Source organism: Peromyscus eremicus, chromosome 15 (genome assembly GCF_949786415.1).
Source record: "Peromyscus eremicus chromosome 15, PerEre_H2_v1, whole genome shotgun sequence".
NCBI lineage: Eukaryota > Metazoa > Chordata > Mammalia > Rodentia > Cricetidae > Peromyscus > Peromyscus eremicus.
The window spans coordinates 57,014,803-57,035,275 of NC_081431.1; the positions used below are offsets into that span (position 1 = coordinate 57,014,803).

The following is a 20,473-nucleotide window of genomic DNA, read 5'->3' on the forward strand; positions in this document are numbered from 1 at the left end:
AGAGCTACAAGCAAGCCGCCTTACACTCTTCCCTGTGGTTTTCCCACCATGATGGACTGTGCCCTCCGCTGTTGAAGCTGTGAACCAAAATGAACCTTTTCTTTCTTAAGTTGCTTCTGTCTGGTATTTTTATCATAGTAACGAGAATAGTAACTAAGAGAGAGTGCTAAATAAGTAAAACTATGACCACAGGCTAAGCCCCTAGGATGGTATTCTTTTCATGTCTGTATCACTAATGTCTGTTACAGGAATGTAGCTCAGGATAAATAGGGAGTATGGTGTCCAGAAAGCAGGACAAGTGATGCCTGTAGGAACAGGTTGACCGATTAAGTGTGCACCGGAAGATGTAGGTTGAACCCAGATGCTCAACGCAATGAGAGGTAAAACCGCTATGCTTGGGAGATCCCAGGGAAAGTTCTGAGACAGGACTTACAGGTGTTGCTGATGGATGGCACAGGGAGACCAGGAGAAAGGATTCCAGCAGAGGGAGGCCTAAGAAAGGCCTGGTGGTGCAGGAGAACCTGCTCCCTTGGGGGATTGCCCTAGAGGGCTGTTAAATTGGGTGTTCTACTATCTCTTGTGGATTATCTATCTGTCTGCTCAGAAACTGTGCTACCATGCTGTCTTCTTAGCTCTGGGATTTTTTTAAACAATTTATTTAAATTTATTTTATGTGCATTGATGTGAAGGTGTCAGATCCCCTGGAACCGGAGTTACAGACAGTTGTGAGCTGCCATGTGGGTGATGGGAATTGAACCTGGGTCCTCTGGAAGAGCAGCCAGTGCTCTTAACCTCTGAGCCATCTCTCTAGCCCCAGCTATGGGATTTTTAAGCCCTGGAAGATATGCAGATCATGGGAAAGGGGAAACTGAGGCACTCAGACTAGCCCAAGCCTCTTGGCAGCTCTGGCCTGAACAGCTGCCCAATGAAACCATCCTTCCTTCCTCCCTCAAGGGCTCCCTGCCCCTCAGACAGTGGGCTCTCAGTGCCCAGGCCAGGAGGAGAAAAAAAACAGGAACCATCCAAAGAGGCTCCATTGTTCCCCAGCAAATGACTCACATGGGGAATGCTCCCTCCCTGTGTGACAGCCCTCTTCCCCAGTATGCTGTTCCTGGTGACTCAGAGGCTAAAATCACAAACCCTGTCCCTGTTCCCACCTCCCTCCTGGGCTCTGAGAATGTATGTGCATTACTCAAGCATCAGCTTCTCTCCTGTAGGTGGGTAAAAGCTGTAGGTGGGTAAAAGAAGACCAGACCGGCATAAGTTCCTCCAAGCTGGGCAGATATGAGGGTCTTGATTCCCTGTGACGCTCGGGAGAAACGACAGAAACACCACTCAGTGTGTGCAGTGTGCTGGCCTTTTATTCCTGGAGTGGTGCAGGCATAGGGGTCAGGCAGAGCACGGGCTTCTAGCTGGCCCAGCTCCCACCTTCCAGATGGGAGTTTGCACTGGGTGCCTAGGAGGACCCAGAGCTGGGATGCTCAGGGCAGGGACACAGGCAAGGGGCAGAGCTTTGGAGAGAGCAGCGCCCGCCGCCCTCTCTATTTCCAGCGCCCGGTGACTTTGGCCTTCCCACGAGTTTTGGAGCTGCAGGAGAAGCAGAACCCCAGGAGATGGAGGGAGTGGGGGTAACAGTTTCCAGTGGGGCAGGGGGCAGGCTAAGGAAAGCTAAGGGTTGAGATGGACATCCTGGAGCAGGGGTGGGATATGACAACGGCCTTGCCCCGCCCCATCCCACCCTGCACGCGTAAGCAGTGGCTAAGGCTGAAAGAAGGAAGCTGTGAACGGAAGGAGAAGAGGAAGGGCTGGGGTCCGAACCCTCACAGCAGGACGGGGAAGAGAGAGGCAGGCTGCCCCGTGAGAGAGGGGCCGTAGACACTTACACTTTCTGGTTGTCATTGATCCTGTTTCGCAGGACGTTGATCTGGAAGGAAAACAGGGAAGATAAAGGATAAAGTGGGGTTCATTCAGTGAGGTCTGGGAGGGAGAAGGGGGTTCAGCATAGAAGCAAGGGTGCAAAGCAGGAGGAGATAAGTACCAGAACACTGTGGGGGGCCGGTGAGTGAGTTGAATGGACGGATGGAGGGACGGGGAAAGAGGCTTTGAGGGTCAGCCGTGGTGGGGAGCAGGTCAAACCGGAGCACGGCAGAAGGATGGGCACAGTGAGCAACTCACCTCGTACTTCTGCTGCTTGAACTTCTCCTGAAGGTCGAACTTCTCCGCCTCCAGGTTGTGAATGCTCTGCCAGAGCTCCTTGGCCTTCTCTCTGCGGAAGCCGCAGTGGGAGGGGAAGGGGGGCGCATTAAAGACCGTGGCTTTGGCTTTCACCCTGGCGCGGACTGGCCTGCACGGTCCCCAGCCTGCCCTTGCACACTCAGGTCTGCAGAGGGTGCCTCCAGCCTGGGCTATGGGCCTGGCCATTCTGAAATTCTGGGTCCCTGCTACTGTGCCCCGTGTTCAGGGACAGACACCAAGGGCTGCCAGAGCACAGTTCTGAGAGTCCTGGTGCTGTAGAGCATCTAGTTCAATCCTCCTTCCCACCTTCTGCGTGAAGGTGGGCAAGCAAGGGCTCAGTTCTCCTTCCCTGTCCGCAAAGCTCCCACGGGAGGCCTGACCTGTGAGGCCCAACCCCTGGTCATGAGCCTTGGTAAATGTGTGAGGGCGGGACTCCCCCTGGTGGTTTACAGGAAGAAGTACCCTCCACCCCACTCTAGAGAACAGGGCCAGAGGCCACCCACCCAACCGGGCCCACCTCAGCTGGTCTTCATTCAGGTGGTCGATGGCCAGCACCTTCCTCCTCTCGGCCAGGATCTTCTTCTTCTTCTCTCGCTCCGTCTGTCTCTTCCCGCTCTTGCGCTCTGTCTAAAGGGGGTGGGGAGCAGAGACACTTGTCTAGAGATGGCTCTTCCCTGTCCCCTGACCCTCCCTGTCCCCTGGGGGCGTAGGGCCAGGTCTGCAGAACACCAGGTTCCTATCCTGTCGCTCTAGCAACGTGACACACCATCACCTTCTAGATCCCCCCCCCCAGAGAAACTGAGGCAGGGGCAAGGAGGAGCCTAAGTGCCCTCCCTCCTCCCACAACTCCTCCTCCAACAAGGTGTGCTCCCCTCCCAGGGAGCACTCTACAACTAAAGGGAGGACTCGAGGTTTTGTACCCACCTGAGCTTGCTAAACCAGGAAACCATGAGAGAAAGACCCAGAGAGAAAGACCAAGACCGCCACAGAGACACGGAGAGAAGCAGGGTGGGAGACAGGAAGACAGTAAGGACAAGGTGATTCGGCTGCTCAGCAGGGGCTGACTGCTGTGCCAAGCACAGGTCTGGAGCTCAGGGAAGGGAAATGTTTAGAACATTTGCCTAGTATGGTCACTGTGAGGACAGAGACATGGGGGCAGAGCTGGGGGCTTAGGGTATCTAAAAGAAAATATTCCAATGCCTCCATGCATAAAGAAAATTGGGCCTGGTTGGGCATGGTGGCCCTTGCCTTTAATCCCAGTACTTGGGAGGCAGAGGTTAGGTGGATCTCTGTGAATTCAAGGCTAGCCTGGTCTACAGAGTGAGTTCCAGGACAGTCAAGGCTACACAGTGAAAGCCTGTCTTTAAAAAACAAAACAAAAAGAAAGATGAAAAAAGAAAATCAGGCCCCAGCCCTGATGGGGTGGGGGGCTGGGGGGGCTGGGGGGCGGGGTATCTAGTAGGCGTGAGTGTCCACGAGCAAACCACCCCACATCCGTGCAGCACACACTTTCCACGCTAGCTCGTTGCCTCTCGAAAGCTGCAGGGCAGGCAATACTAGGCCATGTGAGGAGACAGGATCAGAGGGTATAGCAGGCCATGCTGCTGTGTGTGGCAGAATCAGCTCTCTAACCAGAGCTCCAGGACCCATGATTCTCCCGGTTGCAGCCAGTCACCTTGGGGAGCCAGCATGAGGAGGCATATTAGTGTTCTAACCTTTGCCCACAGCAGAGTCATCCTAGTGAAGCCACGGTCAGGCTGATAGCCAGTTTGGGGGGGGGGGGCTAAGCATGGGGAGACCTTAGACTTCAGCCACAGCAGTTGGGAATTTCTTCATGGATCCAACCAAAGGCAGCCTTGAGGATACACTGAGATCTCCTGGTGCCCGATGCCGCTTCCCACCTACCTTCTGGATGTACCCTCCAAAATGCATCATGTTAGACAGAGCCTTCTTCTTCCGGGCCTCATCCTCAGCCTTCCTCCTGTTCTCCTCCTCCTCGCGCCGGGCCCTTTCTTCCTGATTGCAGGGAGGGCAAATGAACGCATTAGTGTCGAGGGTGGGAATCCAGACTCTGGGTTGAAGCTGGTGTTCTTTACAAATGAGCTCAGCTTTCTTCCCATTGGACAAGGAGCTTTCTGAGGTACGCTCTGGCACAAGATGGGCAAAGTGGAGTTTACTGAATGGGAAACGAACTGTTGTATGAATGAGTTAATAAAGCACCGATTCACATCTGTAAAATCCCACCATCCCCCCAAGCTGAGAGGCCCTCTGTCCTCACATCCTCTTCTAGGGAAGGGATGGGGGCTAGGGGGTCTTAAAATCATGAGCACAAGGCCCCGGCGAGTCTGTCCTGTTCATTGGTGTGATATCAACACTGAGCCAATGACCTGAACTTCTGTGATAAATGCTGCCTCTCAGACTGATGTCTGTGAATACAGAGGGCACTGGGACTTCTGGGGCTCTGGGGCTAGTGTGGTCACTCACAGCCAAGCGGTTCTGCCGTTCCTTCTCCCGCTCATTGCGAATGCGCTGCTGCTCGGCCCGCTCTGCCCGCCGCTTTTCCTAGGGAGAGAGGTAGAAACTCCCATGTGTGCCCAGGAGGGGTGTTATCCCCAGTCCAGGAACTGGGAGGTGGCCCTCTTCCGCTCTCAGTCTGCTCCAGGGACGCAGATGGAAGTGGCCCATCACAGGTGGAGACTGTCTCGATTCTGTGGGAAATGCCAAGTGGCTTCTCTTGTCTCCCTTTAGGGCTGTATCCACGCTCTGCCCCCAGTCCTGGCCCTGGCAGCTTTTCTGTGCTCAAAGATTCATGACTGGAGTGCGCATCTGAGGGAAGCAGGCTGGGTAAAGAAAAACAAGGAATCAAATAATCTCCTCTCTCAGAGTGGAATTCTGGGTGTCACCTAGGATTGCGCAGGCCGATCCGGCGTCTCCTGCAGTAGTGAGGCAGCTATGCCCCATGGGTAGGAAGGAGGAACAGGGAACACGGACTTGACTGCCGTTCCACAGCCAGTGGTGCCTGGTCAAGACCAGCTAGAGCCAGAACTTATCAGGCTCCTGTTGGCAAGGAGCATCCGCACTGATAGGCAGGTGGCAGGGACCCAAGGAGAGCAGCATCCAACAGGTTGGCAGCTTGAGGCAGACTGCAGAGGCGGGGTGGGGGCGGGGTGGGGGGAGGACGGGGTGGACTGTGGAAGATTGACACATACGATCCTGTCTTTGAGCGAGATTAGCTCCTCCTCCTCCTTCTTCCGGTTCTCAAAGTGAGCCTCGATCAGTGTCTGTAGTTCATTCAAATCCTTCTCCATGCGCTTCCGGTGGATGTCCTGTGGGGAGAGCCTGGGTGAGCCTGCTGCACCCGTGAAATGAGGGGCTCAATGCAAAAATTACTAACCGGGCATGGGACCTGAACCTCTGCCATCCCTACAGCATCCTGCCCACGGCCTGCCCCAGCCCACAAGATCAGGAGCTCGGTCACTCTCATTGGAGTCCTTGTCCCCACCCCAAGCTGGCCTGTTCAACCCGCAGCCACCACTCACATCAAAGTCCACTCTCTCTCCATCGGGGATCTTGGGTGGCACCAAGTTCGGCATGAAGAGCCTGCTGCAGAGAGGAATGGAGAGTCAGGAGTCACCAAGGCGACTGGGGAGGTGAGGAACTATGTGTTCCTGGAGCCTCTGGGGCTGTCTTCCTGCAGGAGCGTTCACCTCTGTGATGATGTCAGCACCAACGTCTACCTCACTTGCTCAGACTTTCAGCGAGTTGATATCATTTTGTTCTCTCACTAGATCTCAGAAGCGGGCAGCGCGGACCCCCATCAGGAAAATGGAAGCTTAAAACTACACAGCCGGGAAGCAGAAGAGCTGAGCTTGGATGGTGTGTCCGTGTCCCCGCCCCCAACCCCACCCCACCCCACCCCTGTGGGTCTCTGATTCTTGATTCCCTCATATGCTCTTGGGCCTTTGGGAGCTAAAAGGAGATGCTCCAGGATATACAAGGCAGCCAGCAGAGAGGATGAACAGAGCTAAGACCCACACAGGCCACTGGAGGCCATGAGGGTGCTAAGGCGCCATCTGCTGGCGATATAAGCATTGCCAAGAAGGAAATGCTCCGTCCCAGTGGCCCCACACTCACAGCCTCCAGATGTGGTTCCAGGTATAAGACAAAGCTACCCTGTTGTGCCCATTGGTAGCTCCCCGAAGCTGTCATGCCCAGATTGGCACAGTTGCACTGCTTGGCTCCCCGAAGTTTGCGCCCCTCTCCCCCTAGGTCCCACCTTAATTGAGAGGGAGGTCATCCTGTGGGATAGGCAGTGTGTCTGTCCAAGGCCATGACTAGCCCTTCCCCATTCTGTAGATGAATGTAACTCCATCCATGTTAGGACATAATTGGTAGTGAAGTTCAGGGTGCAGTTCATCCCCTGTTCTCCCCCGCAGGCAGGGATCTCTGGGCAGTATACAACCTGTTCAACCCTCTGTGGGTCTGTGTCTACCACAACTCCTGCTCATGCTCGCTATACCACATGCACGCCTGTCTCTTTCTCGTCAGCCTCCCTAATTGCCCTCTGCCCCCAGGGCTTTACTACAGATAGGTGCATCCCACTCACCTGGGCTTGGGTTTGGACTCCTCTGCTGGACCGTCTGGAGGAGAGAGAAGGACGTATGGGGTCAGCAAGCCTGAATATTCCCAGTTCCGCCCTGAGCTGGACACCTATGGGTCTCTGTGTCCCTGCCTGCACAGGGAATCTCCCCCAGCCCTGGTAAATCTGGACTTCCATAGTCACCAACAGGCATGAAGGTAGCCTGGAGGTGAGGTCACACAGCATGACTGGCTGTGTCTACAGGGACACTAGACCTGGGGCCTCAGAGCCTTTGCTCATCTGTTCTGGGTTGGGAAGATTGCTTCTCAGACTTCACAGTGATGCAGGGGCTTGTGGGAAGGTTCCCAGGGGCTCCAACCCTAGAGACCCTCTCAAGTCTGCCTCAATGTTTTGGGCCCTGGAGCTCCTGGTGGCCACAGGGCCAGGGAGGTAGTGGGCATGATTCCAAGGTCTGGCTTCCTATCCCCCCAAACCCCCAAGCCCCCAACTTCAGTGACTGGAGCCAGCTGATAGAGGCTGCAGCCTGCCAGGGACCTTGATGACGATATCACTACAGCATGGAGCATCTATATCTTGGAAGTCCATCCTACCAACACCAGACCTCACTGGCACTGCCTGGGTGCCAGGAGCCTGGGGTGTGAATGTGACTTCTGAGTCCACTACCCTGCACAGACTAGGGGGGCTAGATGCTGGTTCCTTCTCCTTTGGGGCACTAAGGCCCCTTCTCTGAGGTAAAGAGGACAAAGGTTCAGAGCCACCCAACCCCTGCAAGTGCCACCAAGTTCTGCCTTCTAACCCTTTCCTGTATAACTTCCGGTAGAATCCCCGGGCACAGTCTTCCTCAAAGCTACTATGAGAAATTCCCCTGTCATGTCTGACTCCTGTGCTGATACCCAGCAGCACTTACCTTCAGCGTCTTTGGCTTCTTCATCTGGACCAACCTCTAAACAAAACACAAACAATCAATAGAAGTCCTGTTCTGAGCTTATTTCCCTGAGAGCACACCCATGGTCAGGCACGCAAGCCTCTTCGTTTGTAGGGTCAGCCATGAAAGAAGCACTGGACTGCTGTACCCCCCAGCCCAGCCAGGAATGGCAAGCACACAAGCTAGAAAGCGCCTGGACGACTGACTTCTTCAAACACCACCCCTGAGGCCCTTGTCCCCTTACCCCGGCGTACCTTCTGCTTTGGTCTCCTCTGTCTCAGCCTCACCCTCCGGCTCAGCCTCAGCCCCACCATCCTCCTGCTCCTCCTCCACGGCCTCCTCTTGCTCTGGAGAGGTGAACCAGACACCATGAACAACCAGGCCCCTCTCTCAGCAACCAGACAGCACCTCCAGAACAGAGATCAGCCTGGGAGGGGTGGGAGAGGACTAGTAATATCCAGATTCACATGATTCGGGAGCCTTGGCCTCGAGTGACAGAAGGAAGCTGCTTTGTTCCCCGTTGACACCAGAAGGCAGCAAACTAGAACTCACAGCCACACCCAGCCCGGGACAACTTCTGTAAGCAAAGGTTCGTAGGCACATAACCTCATTCACTCATCTACACTCTCATCCGTGGCTCAACCCCACAAGTGAGGAGGTGCAGCTGGGACTGTGGGTCTGCCAGCCCGAAGAGTTCACTGTCTGCTCCTTTGCAGGAAAAGTGAAACCCAACAGAAGGGTACCATCTGGCTGGTAAGTGTCCCAAATTTGCCACCCCGGGAGTTTGGAAATCAGAATGGGGTCTTCTGCAGTGTGGACACCTATTTGCCACCTGGAGGCTTCTGGACAAGGCAGATATTTGGGGAGGGAGCACTGATGTGGTGGTGGGTGCTATGGGGAGCACCAGTGATGGAGGACAGCAAGACCCACTGCTGGGGACCAGTTGGGATGAAGGACTATCGTGCCTCTTTCTGCCCAAGTTAGAACTTGCTTCTGCGATCTCCCTGGTGATATGATTCCATCATCTTCCCTAACTTTTCACCCTGGAGGCTCCAATCAGCGCCTGGCAGCACAGGACAAGTCCTGATTAAACTGAGGTGCCAGGGAAGGTCTGCTGTGAATTCAGGGACTCTTCAAGTCTACAGACCCTTCCTCCATGTCTAGCAGAAACCAAAGCCACGAGGTTGTGCGGGTGGATGAAACGTCCAATATTTAGAGAGTTGTGCTACCCAGAAGGCTGCCAGGAATTTCTATTTTCATCATTTGCTTGGCAGGATGTGGACCCCGCCTCTCCCAACATTCAGAAGGGACAGACAGATTAAGGAGGCAGGATGCCATCCAGACCATGACTCGGCTTGGCGGAAGTGCTTGTAACATTCGGTGATGGATAGGCTGACAAGTGGTGGCCCTTGGCAGAAGAAAAGACCTCATGACAGAAAGAACCATCGGAGGGAAGAGGGCACCTCCACCCCTTCTGCTCATCTCCTCTGGCCTCCTTTCCTAGGACTGGGTCCTCATGGAGGTCTGGGGTACTTCGTTCAACCCTGCGGGAGGTTTGCCAGTAGCGTGAGAATAGAGGAAGATGGCCAGTTCTGGGGTCCACCTTGAGACCACCATGCCGGCACCTCTTCCATGCACCCTAGGCTTCATCTCTCTGTGCCATGTGCCCTTGGTCCAGTGGTCACACAGAAGCTCAATGAGCAGGTCACACTTAGGGCCTCCCTTGGACATCACTGTGGGAAAGCTGGTCCTAAAATTAAGCCCCATTCTGTCTCCTTTGCCCTCCTGTTATCCCTGAGAGCAAGTCCAGCCTCACGCCACCACTCAGCAGCACACATCTGAAGGCTTACATCACGCCCTCTCTGCTCTGGCTATTCGCAGTCTTCTCTGCTACTCTTCAATGACTTTGTCCTCAGAACCCTAACCCTTTGGCCGCCATGCCTTGGGCAAAGCAGGGAAGGTCCCCCACATGGAACACTGCCATGCACAGCAGAGCAGTTGGGGTTCATTCGTGCCCTAAGAATCTCTCTGTGACCACACGTGGAGCACAGCCCAGATCCTTCCCACTGCCCACCCCAGAGAAAAGTCAAGAAGGAAAGGAAGGAATGGGCAAGGGGTCCTAGGGTCCTGGCTTGAAGTGATGGACCTTCCTAGCCCAAGCCCAGCCCCAGGGGAACAGGAGAGCAGGGGAGAGGACAGAGGAAGCAGTATACCGTCTTCGTCTTCACTCCAGTCTTCCTCTTCCAGGCGCAGGAGGTGACAGCCGCAAAGGGAGCAAGCAGAACAGGTTAGCGTGCAGCAGACAGCCTGGTGGAGGCGGCACAGGCCACAGGCAGCCAAAGTTAGGCCTGAACTCCCATCCCCAAGCCAACACTCAAGCCACATGGCAGGCTCACTCCTCAGTGACATCCCCACGCCTCAAGTAAACAGACACCATGACAGTCAGTTCCCAACCACTACTGAGAACAGAATGCCTAAAACCAAGCGGAGCCTGGCACCTGAAAGTGTTCAGCCCCGGCCTGCTTCTAGGCTGCAGACCCAGCTTCTCCCTCACTAAGATAGTGGACCCCAGTATCAGAAAATGGGGAAAAATTTACTCCCTCTCCATCTTCTCCTACATTCCTGCCCTGAGTGAGTTTTGGGACTATCCCACAGAACACCCACAGACTCCCAGAATCACATCTAGGACCACCACACGGGAGGCCATACTAAGAGAGCTGGCCGGGCCTGTTGGAAGGCATGGACTCACAATCTGAGGAGGCTGACTACGCTTCCCCATTGTTCTCCATGCAAATCTCTGCTTACGGAAGAGTTTAAGAAGCCAGCAATGGTGACACACGCCTTTCATCCCAGCAGGCGGATCTCTGTGAAGTTGGAGGCCAGCCTGGTCCACAGAGCTAGTTTTAGGACAGCCGAGGCTACACAAAGAAACCCTGTCTCGAAAAACCAAAAAAGATGTGTATGTGTGTGAGAGAGGTGGGAGTGGGGGGATCTTAACAGCAATGGGAAGATCCTTTGCCCTAGAAAAAAGGCCCTTAGGACTATCTGCCCTGTAGGTTTCAGCCGCTCATCTGGACCCTTCCTTTCTGAGCCAGAGGCGGTGCCTTGGACCATTCAAGACAAGTAAGGCAGAGGCAGATGCTGCAAGGCTCACACTCGACTGAGAACTTTGAATCCCAGACAGAACCTGCTGTGTGTGTGAGTAGTAGTAGCCAGGCTGAAGGTCCCAAATCTGGCTGAAGTCTGTTTCCCAAACCCTACCACCAAGAACCTGCTGTAAAAATCCCCCAAGGCAAAGGAATCCCCAGAAGATGAAGTCCCTACTATAGGAAAGTCGGAGGCAGCTGAGCTCTTGATTCAAAACGTCTTTGAAGCTGGACATGGTGGCTGTGGCTCATGCCTATAATCCCAGTACTGAAGCTGAGGCAGGGAGATTGCCACAGCTTGAGACCAGACTGAATTAAAAAAAAAAAAAAAAAAAAAAAGCCTTGGTCTGGAGATTATCTCAGTGGTGAAATGCCAGGTGGGCCAGGATGAGAGATCTTTCTAACGGCTCCTAAAAACCAGAAATGGCATCTGTGGACCCTTTGTGCTCATGGCTCCTATTTGGCTACATGACCCCAGAACAGGCGTAAAGGAGCAAGAGCCTCCTCACTTTTCCCAGAAGGCCTGAGGAGCCGGGGAGGTGCGGCTCCCTAGACAGTCAGAGACCCTTTTCCTTGTCCTTGTGTCCACACAGGACATGACTTTCCCAAACCACGGCAAGCCGGGCTGCAGACTGGCTGTGGCGTAGGAGCCAAGAGCCACAGGGTCATTCTGGGCCTTCCAGGAGGAAGAGGAGAGAGAGAGGGAGAGAGAGAGAGAGAGGGAGAGAGAGAGGAGAGCCCAAGACAAGGAGGGTGACACGTCATCATATCCAAGACGAGGGGACAGCAAGATGGACCTTTGCCAGGTTATAATAAAGCTTCATGCCCATAGGAAATTTCCCAGGTAATGGAGCACTTTCATAGCCACATTTTCAAAAGCAGTCAATGGAATATGCTTCGGTTTGTTCATGGCATTATGGCTGTGTTTGTTTGTTTAATGGGCTTATTTTTTCTAACTTTGAATTTAATTTAACCTTTTATACATATGGATGTTTTGCCTGCATGTATGTTGGTGCACTTGTGTGCATGGTGCCCGTAGAAGCCAGAAGAGGGTGTCAGATATCCTGAAACTGGAGTTATATACGGTTGTGGACCACCATGGGGGTAGCAGGTATTGAACCTGGGTCCTCTGGAAAAGCAGCCAGTGCTCATAAGTGCTGAACCATCTCTCCAGCCTACATATCTTGAGATATGTGCTGAAATAATAAAGTGCGTATCTGGGAATGGTTTGTGGTGCCTCCTCAGATCAGCTAGGAGTTTAGGACAAAGAAAGACAAGCTATTACCCCAGAAACATTGGCCTCCCAAAACTCCTCTCTGGTTCCCCATGTGCCGGAAGTACATACCTTCCACAGCTTCTGTTCAGAAGAGAAGACCAGGGCGAAAGAGAAGAGAGAAGACGTGAGTCAGTTTCCAGCCGTACTGCCCTGCATCTGTGTGAGCATCCCCATGAGCGCTTACCTTCCTGTTCCCTGCGTATGAAAGAAGACACTGTCAGAACCGGTGCACATGCTACTACACACACACACACACACACACACACACACACACACACACACACCTCCATACAATGACCTTTCCTTGAAGTCAGCCAGCTGCCTTTTCCACTTCCTTCTTGTGCAAATGGCACTCCATCTTCTGGCTCGCCCTGCAAAGGCCCCCAGCAGCCTGGCCCACCCTTCCTAGCCAGCACTATTTGCCACTGTCCCTCACAAACCTCTAAGTCAACAATCATCTCAGCCTTCTTCCCACTTCTGCCTCTCACCTCACCTCTGAGGTTCTCCCAGGCAGTGCTCCTTTTCAGAAAGCCCTTTCCTCCCAAATCTCTCTACAAATGCTGCCGGATGAGGCCTGCCTTCTCCATGCAGCTGCCTCTGACCATCCCAGTACCCACTCTCCCTCTTCCCTGAGCTCCTGCGAAACCTCGGCCACATCTGCCCATTACATCCCTTTGCTAAGCCCTTCCGTGGTTCATATCTCAGCAGCCCAAATGGAAAGGAGGTTCTGTGTGGGTCCATCTGACCTCCCTGGCAGCATCTCCACTCAGAATACTTGTTGGATTGCCTAACTGTAGCTCATCTTTGGCTTCAACAGGACAGGCCTGTAGACAGGTACTATGAGGGACTGGGGATCTGAGAAGGAGTGATACTGCTGTGCCCTGGGGAAGGATGAGGGAGGCCACCATTTCTGTGGCCTCAGGAGGGCTGTTGACTTGTTAGCAGTTTCAACAGGCCCAGCTCCTCAGCTTCCCCCTGATGGCCAGTGCACTAGCTAGTAAGACCCTGCTGGTCCTGGAACCCGGTTCTGTGTTCCCAAAGTCCCCAGTCTGAGGTTGCCTGTTAACCAAGAGCTACAGAAATGGGAAGGAAGGGGAGAAATCCCAAATCCAAGTCCTGGAAGCAGGTGCAGTCACTCCTACCAGGTCGTGGGGGTTGCTGGGCAGCTCACTGGCTGAGTATGAGGAGACAGTACGCAAGGCAGGACGCTCCGATACTTACTCCTCCTCGTACTCCTCCACCACCTCCTCCGTGTCAGACATGGTCTCGGCTCTCCCTCCGGAAAGAGAAAAACATCATTGCAGGCAGTCAGAGTGAGGCGGCTGCCCTCTGCAGGAGCCTTCTGCACCTAGCTATAGAGGGCTCAAAGAAGCCTGGGGATGAGTTCACTGGGTGACCCACGGGACAAAGCCAGTATCTCCTTCTGCAAGGAGGCAGCCAGGACCCCTGAATCACCGCAAGGCAGCAACTGGTGGTGTTCCCCCATTCCTGGCCCCTGAGCAGGCATGCCACCCTGGACTTCTTATGTTCCTCTTTGTAAGTCCCAAAGAGATGTTAGTTGTGTTTCTCGCTTCCCAGGGGAGCAGAGAGTCCTAGTGGATGGCACCCTATTTCTGTTCACACTATGTATTTCATCCTGACACAGCGCTCCCTTGGGGTACGGGTGACACCAACTCTAGCCCTGCACAGCACCGAACTCAGCAATTAAAAGAGATAAACAACTGGTCTGTTCTCTCAAGCTACGGCTTGAGAAAAGCCAACTGTGATGGTCATACGCTGTGTGACTCCATGTATAACGTTCTTGAAATGGCAAGATTATAAATGTGAAGAGTAAGTCACCAGGGCCCATGTGGAGGGTAGGAGGGAAGTGGACATGGTAATAGACATATGCACGCAGGACCCTTGCTGTCCTTTTTGAAAAACTGTATATTTATTTATTTATGTGTGTGCACATGAATATCACAGTGCATGTATGAAGGTCAGGCTCCACCTGACCTCCACCGTGGAGGTCCCAGGGATGGGACTCAGGCTGTCAGGCTTGGTGGCAGGTTCTTTTACCTCTGAGCCGTCTCCAGGTCCCCTTGTGGGTCTTGACTACAGGGATGAATACATGAACATACCCAGGTTAAAACTGTGTAGAACTCAACCCACACAAAGCGCAATTGAAGCTGGGGTGGTCTAAGTGAGAGTGTGGATGGACTGGATCTGTCTGCACACAAGTTGTGATATCACATTATATAGTTTTGGAAATGTTTTGTCTGGGGAATGCAGACAAGGGGACACAAACTTCTCTGTTTTCTTTCTCCCTTTTTTGGACCTATTTTTATTTTTTGTTATGTGTGTCTGTATGTGAAGATGTACACATGTGAGGGCGGGTGCCTATGGCATTCAGAAGAGGAATTCAGATTCCTCGAAGCTCAGTTACAGGTGGTTGTAAGTCACCTGATGTAGATGCCAGGAATCCACTCTGGATCCTTATATATGTGCTCTTCACTGCTGACCCGTCTCTCCAGCCCTTATGTATTACTTCTTAGACTTGAGTATCAATCTGCACAATCTCAATGAAGATTCCAGCTTTAAAGCTTTCCTGGGAAACTGGTTGAACTAACTATTCCTGTAACTGTGGCAGCAACAGTGCTGGGTTCAGGCTCTCCTGCGTTATTTTGCTGAGATGTGGGTGTGCTTGTAGCACAGTTGAACCATGGTCCTCTCTGAATGATGGAGTACAGACATCCTCCGTAAGGGACTGTATGAGGATCCAGCGGATGTTAGTGTGTGGACACCTAGGCACGGCCAGGTGTAATAATGTCCATTCATAGTCACAAGAAGCCACAGGGAGAGGTGGAAAGAGCAAAGCCTCAGTGCGAGAGTCACCTGGTGCCCTTGAGTGTGACCTTGGAAAGGTCATTTCATTTTCCTACATCATAATTCCCTTTGGGAAAGTTCTCTTCCCCTGCGGTGTATGCAACAGAATGAACAGATTGGAGATAGTGTAAAGTGCCTGGCCTGAGAACAAACTCAACCCGTATAATTATAAGCCAGTTCCCGGAGGTGTATCAGTGCCTAACCCAGGGACACTGCCAGGTTGCCTGAAATTTGGACAATGCCCCCTGTTGTTACAAAGGAAAGGAGCACACAGTGTGGCGAGCTCGAGCAATAGAAGCATGCTGATTGACAGGACCACCCCCACAGCTTTCCCTTGTGCCCTGCTTCCTGCCTGCACTGAAGCCACTCTCTGGGATGTGATTGCCAGTATGTAATGGTGGGACCTGGATGGTGCTGCCCCTGCCTTCTCCAGCTTTCCCTGTATATCCCAATGTAGGGAAGAGGGCTGAGACCCAGGCCAGGCACACATCTATGGACATCCATGAAAGGCAATGTGTTGCGGGATTGAACTGATGGTCAGCACAGAGCCACCCTTGAGACTGGGCTGTTTCCAGAAAGCTGACACTTGCCAGATGTTCTGAGACTCAGAAGTCACTGCAACTTGGGATTGGTCCAGGCACAGCAAGTCCCCATTCTGCTCCCTCTGCTGGAGTAGGACAGGGACAGTGGGGACAGGGACCGGGGGGTGGGGGGGCTGCTCAAGTGGAACTCTGGACAGCAGCCCTGTGCAGTTCGTCACTCTGTCCCCCATGTCCCCCCCCCATTTTAAGATAGAGGAATAGGGATGTCAAATGTGTAAGGTGTCTCAACGGGGGTGGGGTGGGGGGTGAGCTGTATTCTACTGAGAGAAGACTTGAACACCAGATGACCTCCACTTGGATCTCAGAGTGAGCATGGCCACTCCTGAGCCCAGGAGTCTGGTAGTAGACTCACCTTGGGTGAGACAAACCCCAGGGGTAGACAGTCAGAACCTGCGAGGAATCGGGGATGTTGGAGGTGACGGGGAGAGTTCTTGGGGGAAGGTGTGTGGCCGCCCCAGAGCTTATCACCGCCAGCTTCTCTCCTCCCTCCCACCAGCTTAGAGTCACTGGACATCTTGCTGAGATCAGAGGAGGTGGGATCAACTCGGACTCCCCACCTTGTCCCCAGGAACACCATCCAGCTCCCCAAATAGCACAGACCACAGACTGCAGAGTCTGAGGAATGCTTCCAGCAGAGCGGGCACACCTAAGCCAGGGAGGCTGGGAAAAGGAAAGGGGAGGCTGAGCCTGAGGGCTACAGAACGGGAGGAGATGGGGACGCTGGAGGGGCAGATATGAGCATGTCCCAAGGGCCCTACCCTCCACCAGCTTCTACCATCTGACCACGCTCTCAGCAAGCCACAGGGGTCACCTTTCACTGGTAATAAAGCAGAGCTACAGAGAAACAAAGAAGACCCTCTATGGGGAGCAAAAGATCCACGTTTTAAACTCAGCTTTTACTGTGTGGCCTTAGGTAGGTCACTAAACGTCTCTGAACCTTTACTTGATTTACCTATAAAATAGATTAGCTTCAGATTCTGGCCTTGCAGTTTCTGAGGAGCGTAGGCTCTGTCCTTCAGCCCTGGTCTACAACATCAAACTGGGATCTTCCTAAAGCTACAGCTGTTAGCCCAGGGGACGGAGGAATCAGCACAGGGTGAAAGGGAGGGGCATAAGCAACTTGATCCCCTCAGATTTTTCTGCCCTGAGAAGAGGAGGATCTATCCTGCGAGGAGAGGGTCAGAGGAGGAATCCTGGAGGTCAGGGAGCTTCCCAGATGGACTCCCCATGGAATGTGCTGGAAATTTCTTCAACTCCAAGCAATTACCACCCAAACTATCCTCCAATATGCCCAGAAGTCAGAAAACCTGCTACAATTCAAAGGCACAGAACAAGAGCAAGAACACTGGAAGGGACATAGTGGGTCCCAGGGATAGCCTTCCAATGTTGACAAGCTTAGCTCGCCTCTCCTGGGAAAGGGATCTTAACCACCCTTGACCTCCTCCAGGAGTGAAATCACACCCGGTCCCAGATGCTCAGTGGATACTGTGCATCTGCTTGGAGAAGCCCCATCAGGCCCACATGCCTCTGGACATTTGACCTTTCCCAGGACTCCCAGGGCAGCATCTTTCCTGGACATGAGAGCTGGGTCACCAGGATTTGTTGGCAAATATAGCCATGGTCTTATCCTGCTCTCTAGGCCTCCAGAAGAAAGGTTCAGGTGGCCCTTAACCTGAGCAGTCTGAGGATCCCTGTTGGCCAGGGTTCTGTTGTATTTAGCAGCCCAACAACGATCTAGGCCACTTGACTCATGAAAAAAAGTAAGATCTCTGGGGAGGAAAAGAAACCTACTGCAGACTTTAAAACCACACGGTGTCTTTAGTGGCAGATCGGGACCTCCCATTCATTTCTCATCGAGAACGCAGGCTCTCCCCACTCCACAGCACTCATGCTGGAATCTATCCTGGGAACAGCTCCTCTGAATGTGGAGGTGTTCTCCCCTCCTAGAACGGGCCATGGATTTCCATCAACCTGGTGACCACTCAGAGCGGACACAAACTCAGGTCAGGGAAAATGCCAGCGCCAAATCCCTCTCATTCTCCTACCTGCCTCCGCCTTTCCCTAGAACATCCCCCTAGTCTTACCTCTGAACAGGGGCTGCACACGGGTCCTGGGGTATCTGCTCAGCCTCGGCAGGGACTGGCCGAGGGCAGGGCATGGAGAGGACTTTAAGCAGGCATGTGGGCTGGGGCCTTGAGAGCCAAGCCCTGCGGTGGGAGGAATGTGCAGCGGGAGATGGGGGGGACACAATGGAGGGTGTTGGCTGCTATTTTGGCAGGTGCCAGGCACAGGGCTAAAAGAACAAGTACCCCACGCCATATAAGCTCATGTGGTCCTCCAGCTGCCCACATAAGCTATTTTAAACCAGAGCAGATATGCTGGGAACATAAACCAGCTGTCCCTCTTGAGAATCCTGATAAAGCAGATGCCAAAGCCTGGGGTGGGGGAGGGACTGGGAGCAGGGTGGGGGGCAGAAGTCAACATTAGAGATACTTCAAGAGCCCTGGGGAGCAGAGGGCAAGAGCTGGGGGACAAACATCTTCTGGGCTGCTGGCTGCCGCTGCTGCTGCTGCTGGACCAAGTGGCCTCCGGCAGATGGCAAGCTCTGCAGGCCTTGGAAAGAGCACCTGGAAAGTAGTCTCCATGAGCCCCAAGCCACACGCCAGGTCCTCCTCAGAGGAGTGGGCTCCAGCAGCCAGAGGAGGTTGGACACAAGAATGGCGACTCTCCTTAGTCTGGCAGCAGGAGTATGAGTGGGGTGCAGAGAACCATTGGGGTTTCCCTTCAGGGTTGGAGACTGGGGTCCTGGTGAGCAACTTTGTCCAGCTTGCCCACTAGATCAAAAGGCCCGTAAGACCAGGACCCAGCTTTTGCTGTAGCCGGAATGTTTATGTCCATCAGCCCACAGAGGGTGACTGGCACAAGGTGGGATGCAGGGTGTGATGGAACTAAAAGAAGAAACTAAGTTGGGAGGCAGCTGAGCTCTCCCCCAAAGTCTCCCTCCCTCCACCCCTTTTCTCAGTAGGTCCCACCAAAGTCTGAAGAACAAATACCTCCATGGACCAGGCCCAACTTCCCAGATGCCCCGAGCCTTAAGATCCCTGACCCTTCCAGACATTGTTAGTGACTCATCCTCTTGCTTCCACACCAGACTCACCCAGCCTCTGCCCTTCTCTTCTTTCCTGACCATATGCCCAGCTTCTCCTTTAGTTCCACCACTTAAGAGGGACGGGGCTGCCCTTGTGTGAAAGTCCTTGTCAGGACCCTCTGCCACAAGATGTCCACACTTCTAGCCAACTTATCCATTATTCAGCTGACACCATTCCCTTCCCATGGTCCCCAGCAGCCTCTGAGCCCAATGACTTTGATCCCCAGCTCCAGGCTTATCCTGAGCCGTGTGCCATTCTGCCAGCAGGTCAGCAGCAGGACCAGCTGGAGCCACAGGCCTGGGGGCAGCATCCCAGGAAAGGGAGGGTTCAGGAGAGCTGGGGGGGTTGGAGCGGGGGAGGCTTGGGAAAGGCGGAGGGAGGAAGAAGACTAAGAAGGATGAGACGGAGCCAAGCTGGCCTCATAAAGAGCATGGCAGCCTGTTTCCCATTCGAGCCCACCAAGCCCCATTTTGCATTGTATCTCAGTCTAGAATCTGCTGGAATTTGGGAGTTGCTCTTCCTAAGCTCTCCCTAAACTTAAATTACTTTCAAGAAAGCCCATAACCTTTCAGACAGGCCATAGCCAGTCTTCATGGATGCCCGAAGGAGAAATCTGAGCATCTACCTACACAGAGCACCCTCCTCTGGAAAACCAGTAGGTTCTTAGTATCAGGAGACCCTAGGTGTGGGGCTTCATCCAGACAGCCACTGCTTGGCAGCCATACTGGTATATCACAAGGTAGTCCCAGAAGCAACTTAGAGGTCTAGTAATGACAAATAATGTCTTGGCAAATGAGCAGAAAATCAGAACTACAATGATCTGAAGAAGCATGTGAGTTGGTGCATGCACACTGAGGTACCCACCCAATGACAGGATGCTCCTTGGGTCCCCAGGCCATTGCAGCAGCAGAGTGGGGAGGTAGACTTACCTCCAGGGGGGCACTCAGATGTCACTTCCTACACACACACACACACACACACACACACACACACACACACACACACATCTCTGACTCCAGCCACCTCCACACCCTTGTGTAATGGCACACAGGTAAAGCCACAGAAAAAGTGGCAACACATAGATTAACAGAAATAGGCTGAGTTTAAGCATAACAGCTAGTTAGTAGTAAGCCTGAGCTAATGGCCAAGGAGTTTTAATTAATATAAGCCTCTATGAGTTTATTTGGGTCTGAGCAGCTGTGGACCGGGCGGGACACAGGAAAACTTCCAGCTACATGTGGTGCCCACACGTGGTGGCAAGAGTTTCCACCTAAAATCTGAGAGAGGTTAAGAAGAGATTATAAATGTAGCTAAGAGCACCTTTCTAGCTCATGTCACTCATGGCGGGCCTAGGTACAATGATGTGTCCCTGCTGGACAGTGGTGACGCATGCCTTTAATCCCAGCACTCGGGAGGCAGAGGCAGGCAGATCTCTGTGAGTTCAAGGCCAGCCTGGTCTACAAAGTGAGTTCTAGGAAAGGCGTAAAACTACACAGAGAAACCCTGTCTTGAAAAACAAAAACAAAAACAAAAACAAAAAAACAAAACAAAACAATGTGTCCTCTGGCTATGGCGGGTTCACAGCATGCAGGCTGGAGCTACAGCATGTCGGATTTCTGCTGAGTTACACAGAGGTTTCGGTAAACTGCACAACATGATGCTTGGTAGATACAGC

General features: G+C 53.2%; 1 protein-coding gene across 1 annotated transcript; it reads right to left on the bottom strand.

Moving 5' to 3' along the window:
• Positions 1–1,541: 1,541 nt before the first annotated feature.
• Positions 1,542–17,807, bottom strand: Tnnt2 (troponin T2, cardiac type). Its single transcript, XM_059280347.1, is given in 15 exon segments — positions 1,542–1,587; positions 1,884–1,924; positions 2,176–2,266; positions 2,753–2,862; positions 4,141–4,251; positions 4,720–4,797; positions 5,445–5,561; positions 5,775–5,838; positions 6,842–6,875; positions 7,743–7,778; positions 8,015–8,107; positions 9,974–10,000; positions 12,252–12,263; positions 13,390–13,454; positions 17,734–17,807. Coding segments are annotated over 15 exon segments (999 nt in total).
• Positions 17,808–20,473: the final 2,666 nt, after the last annotated feature.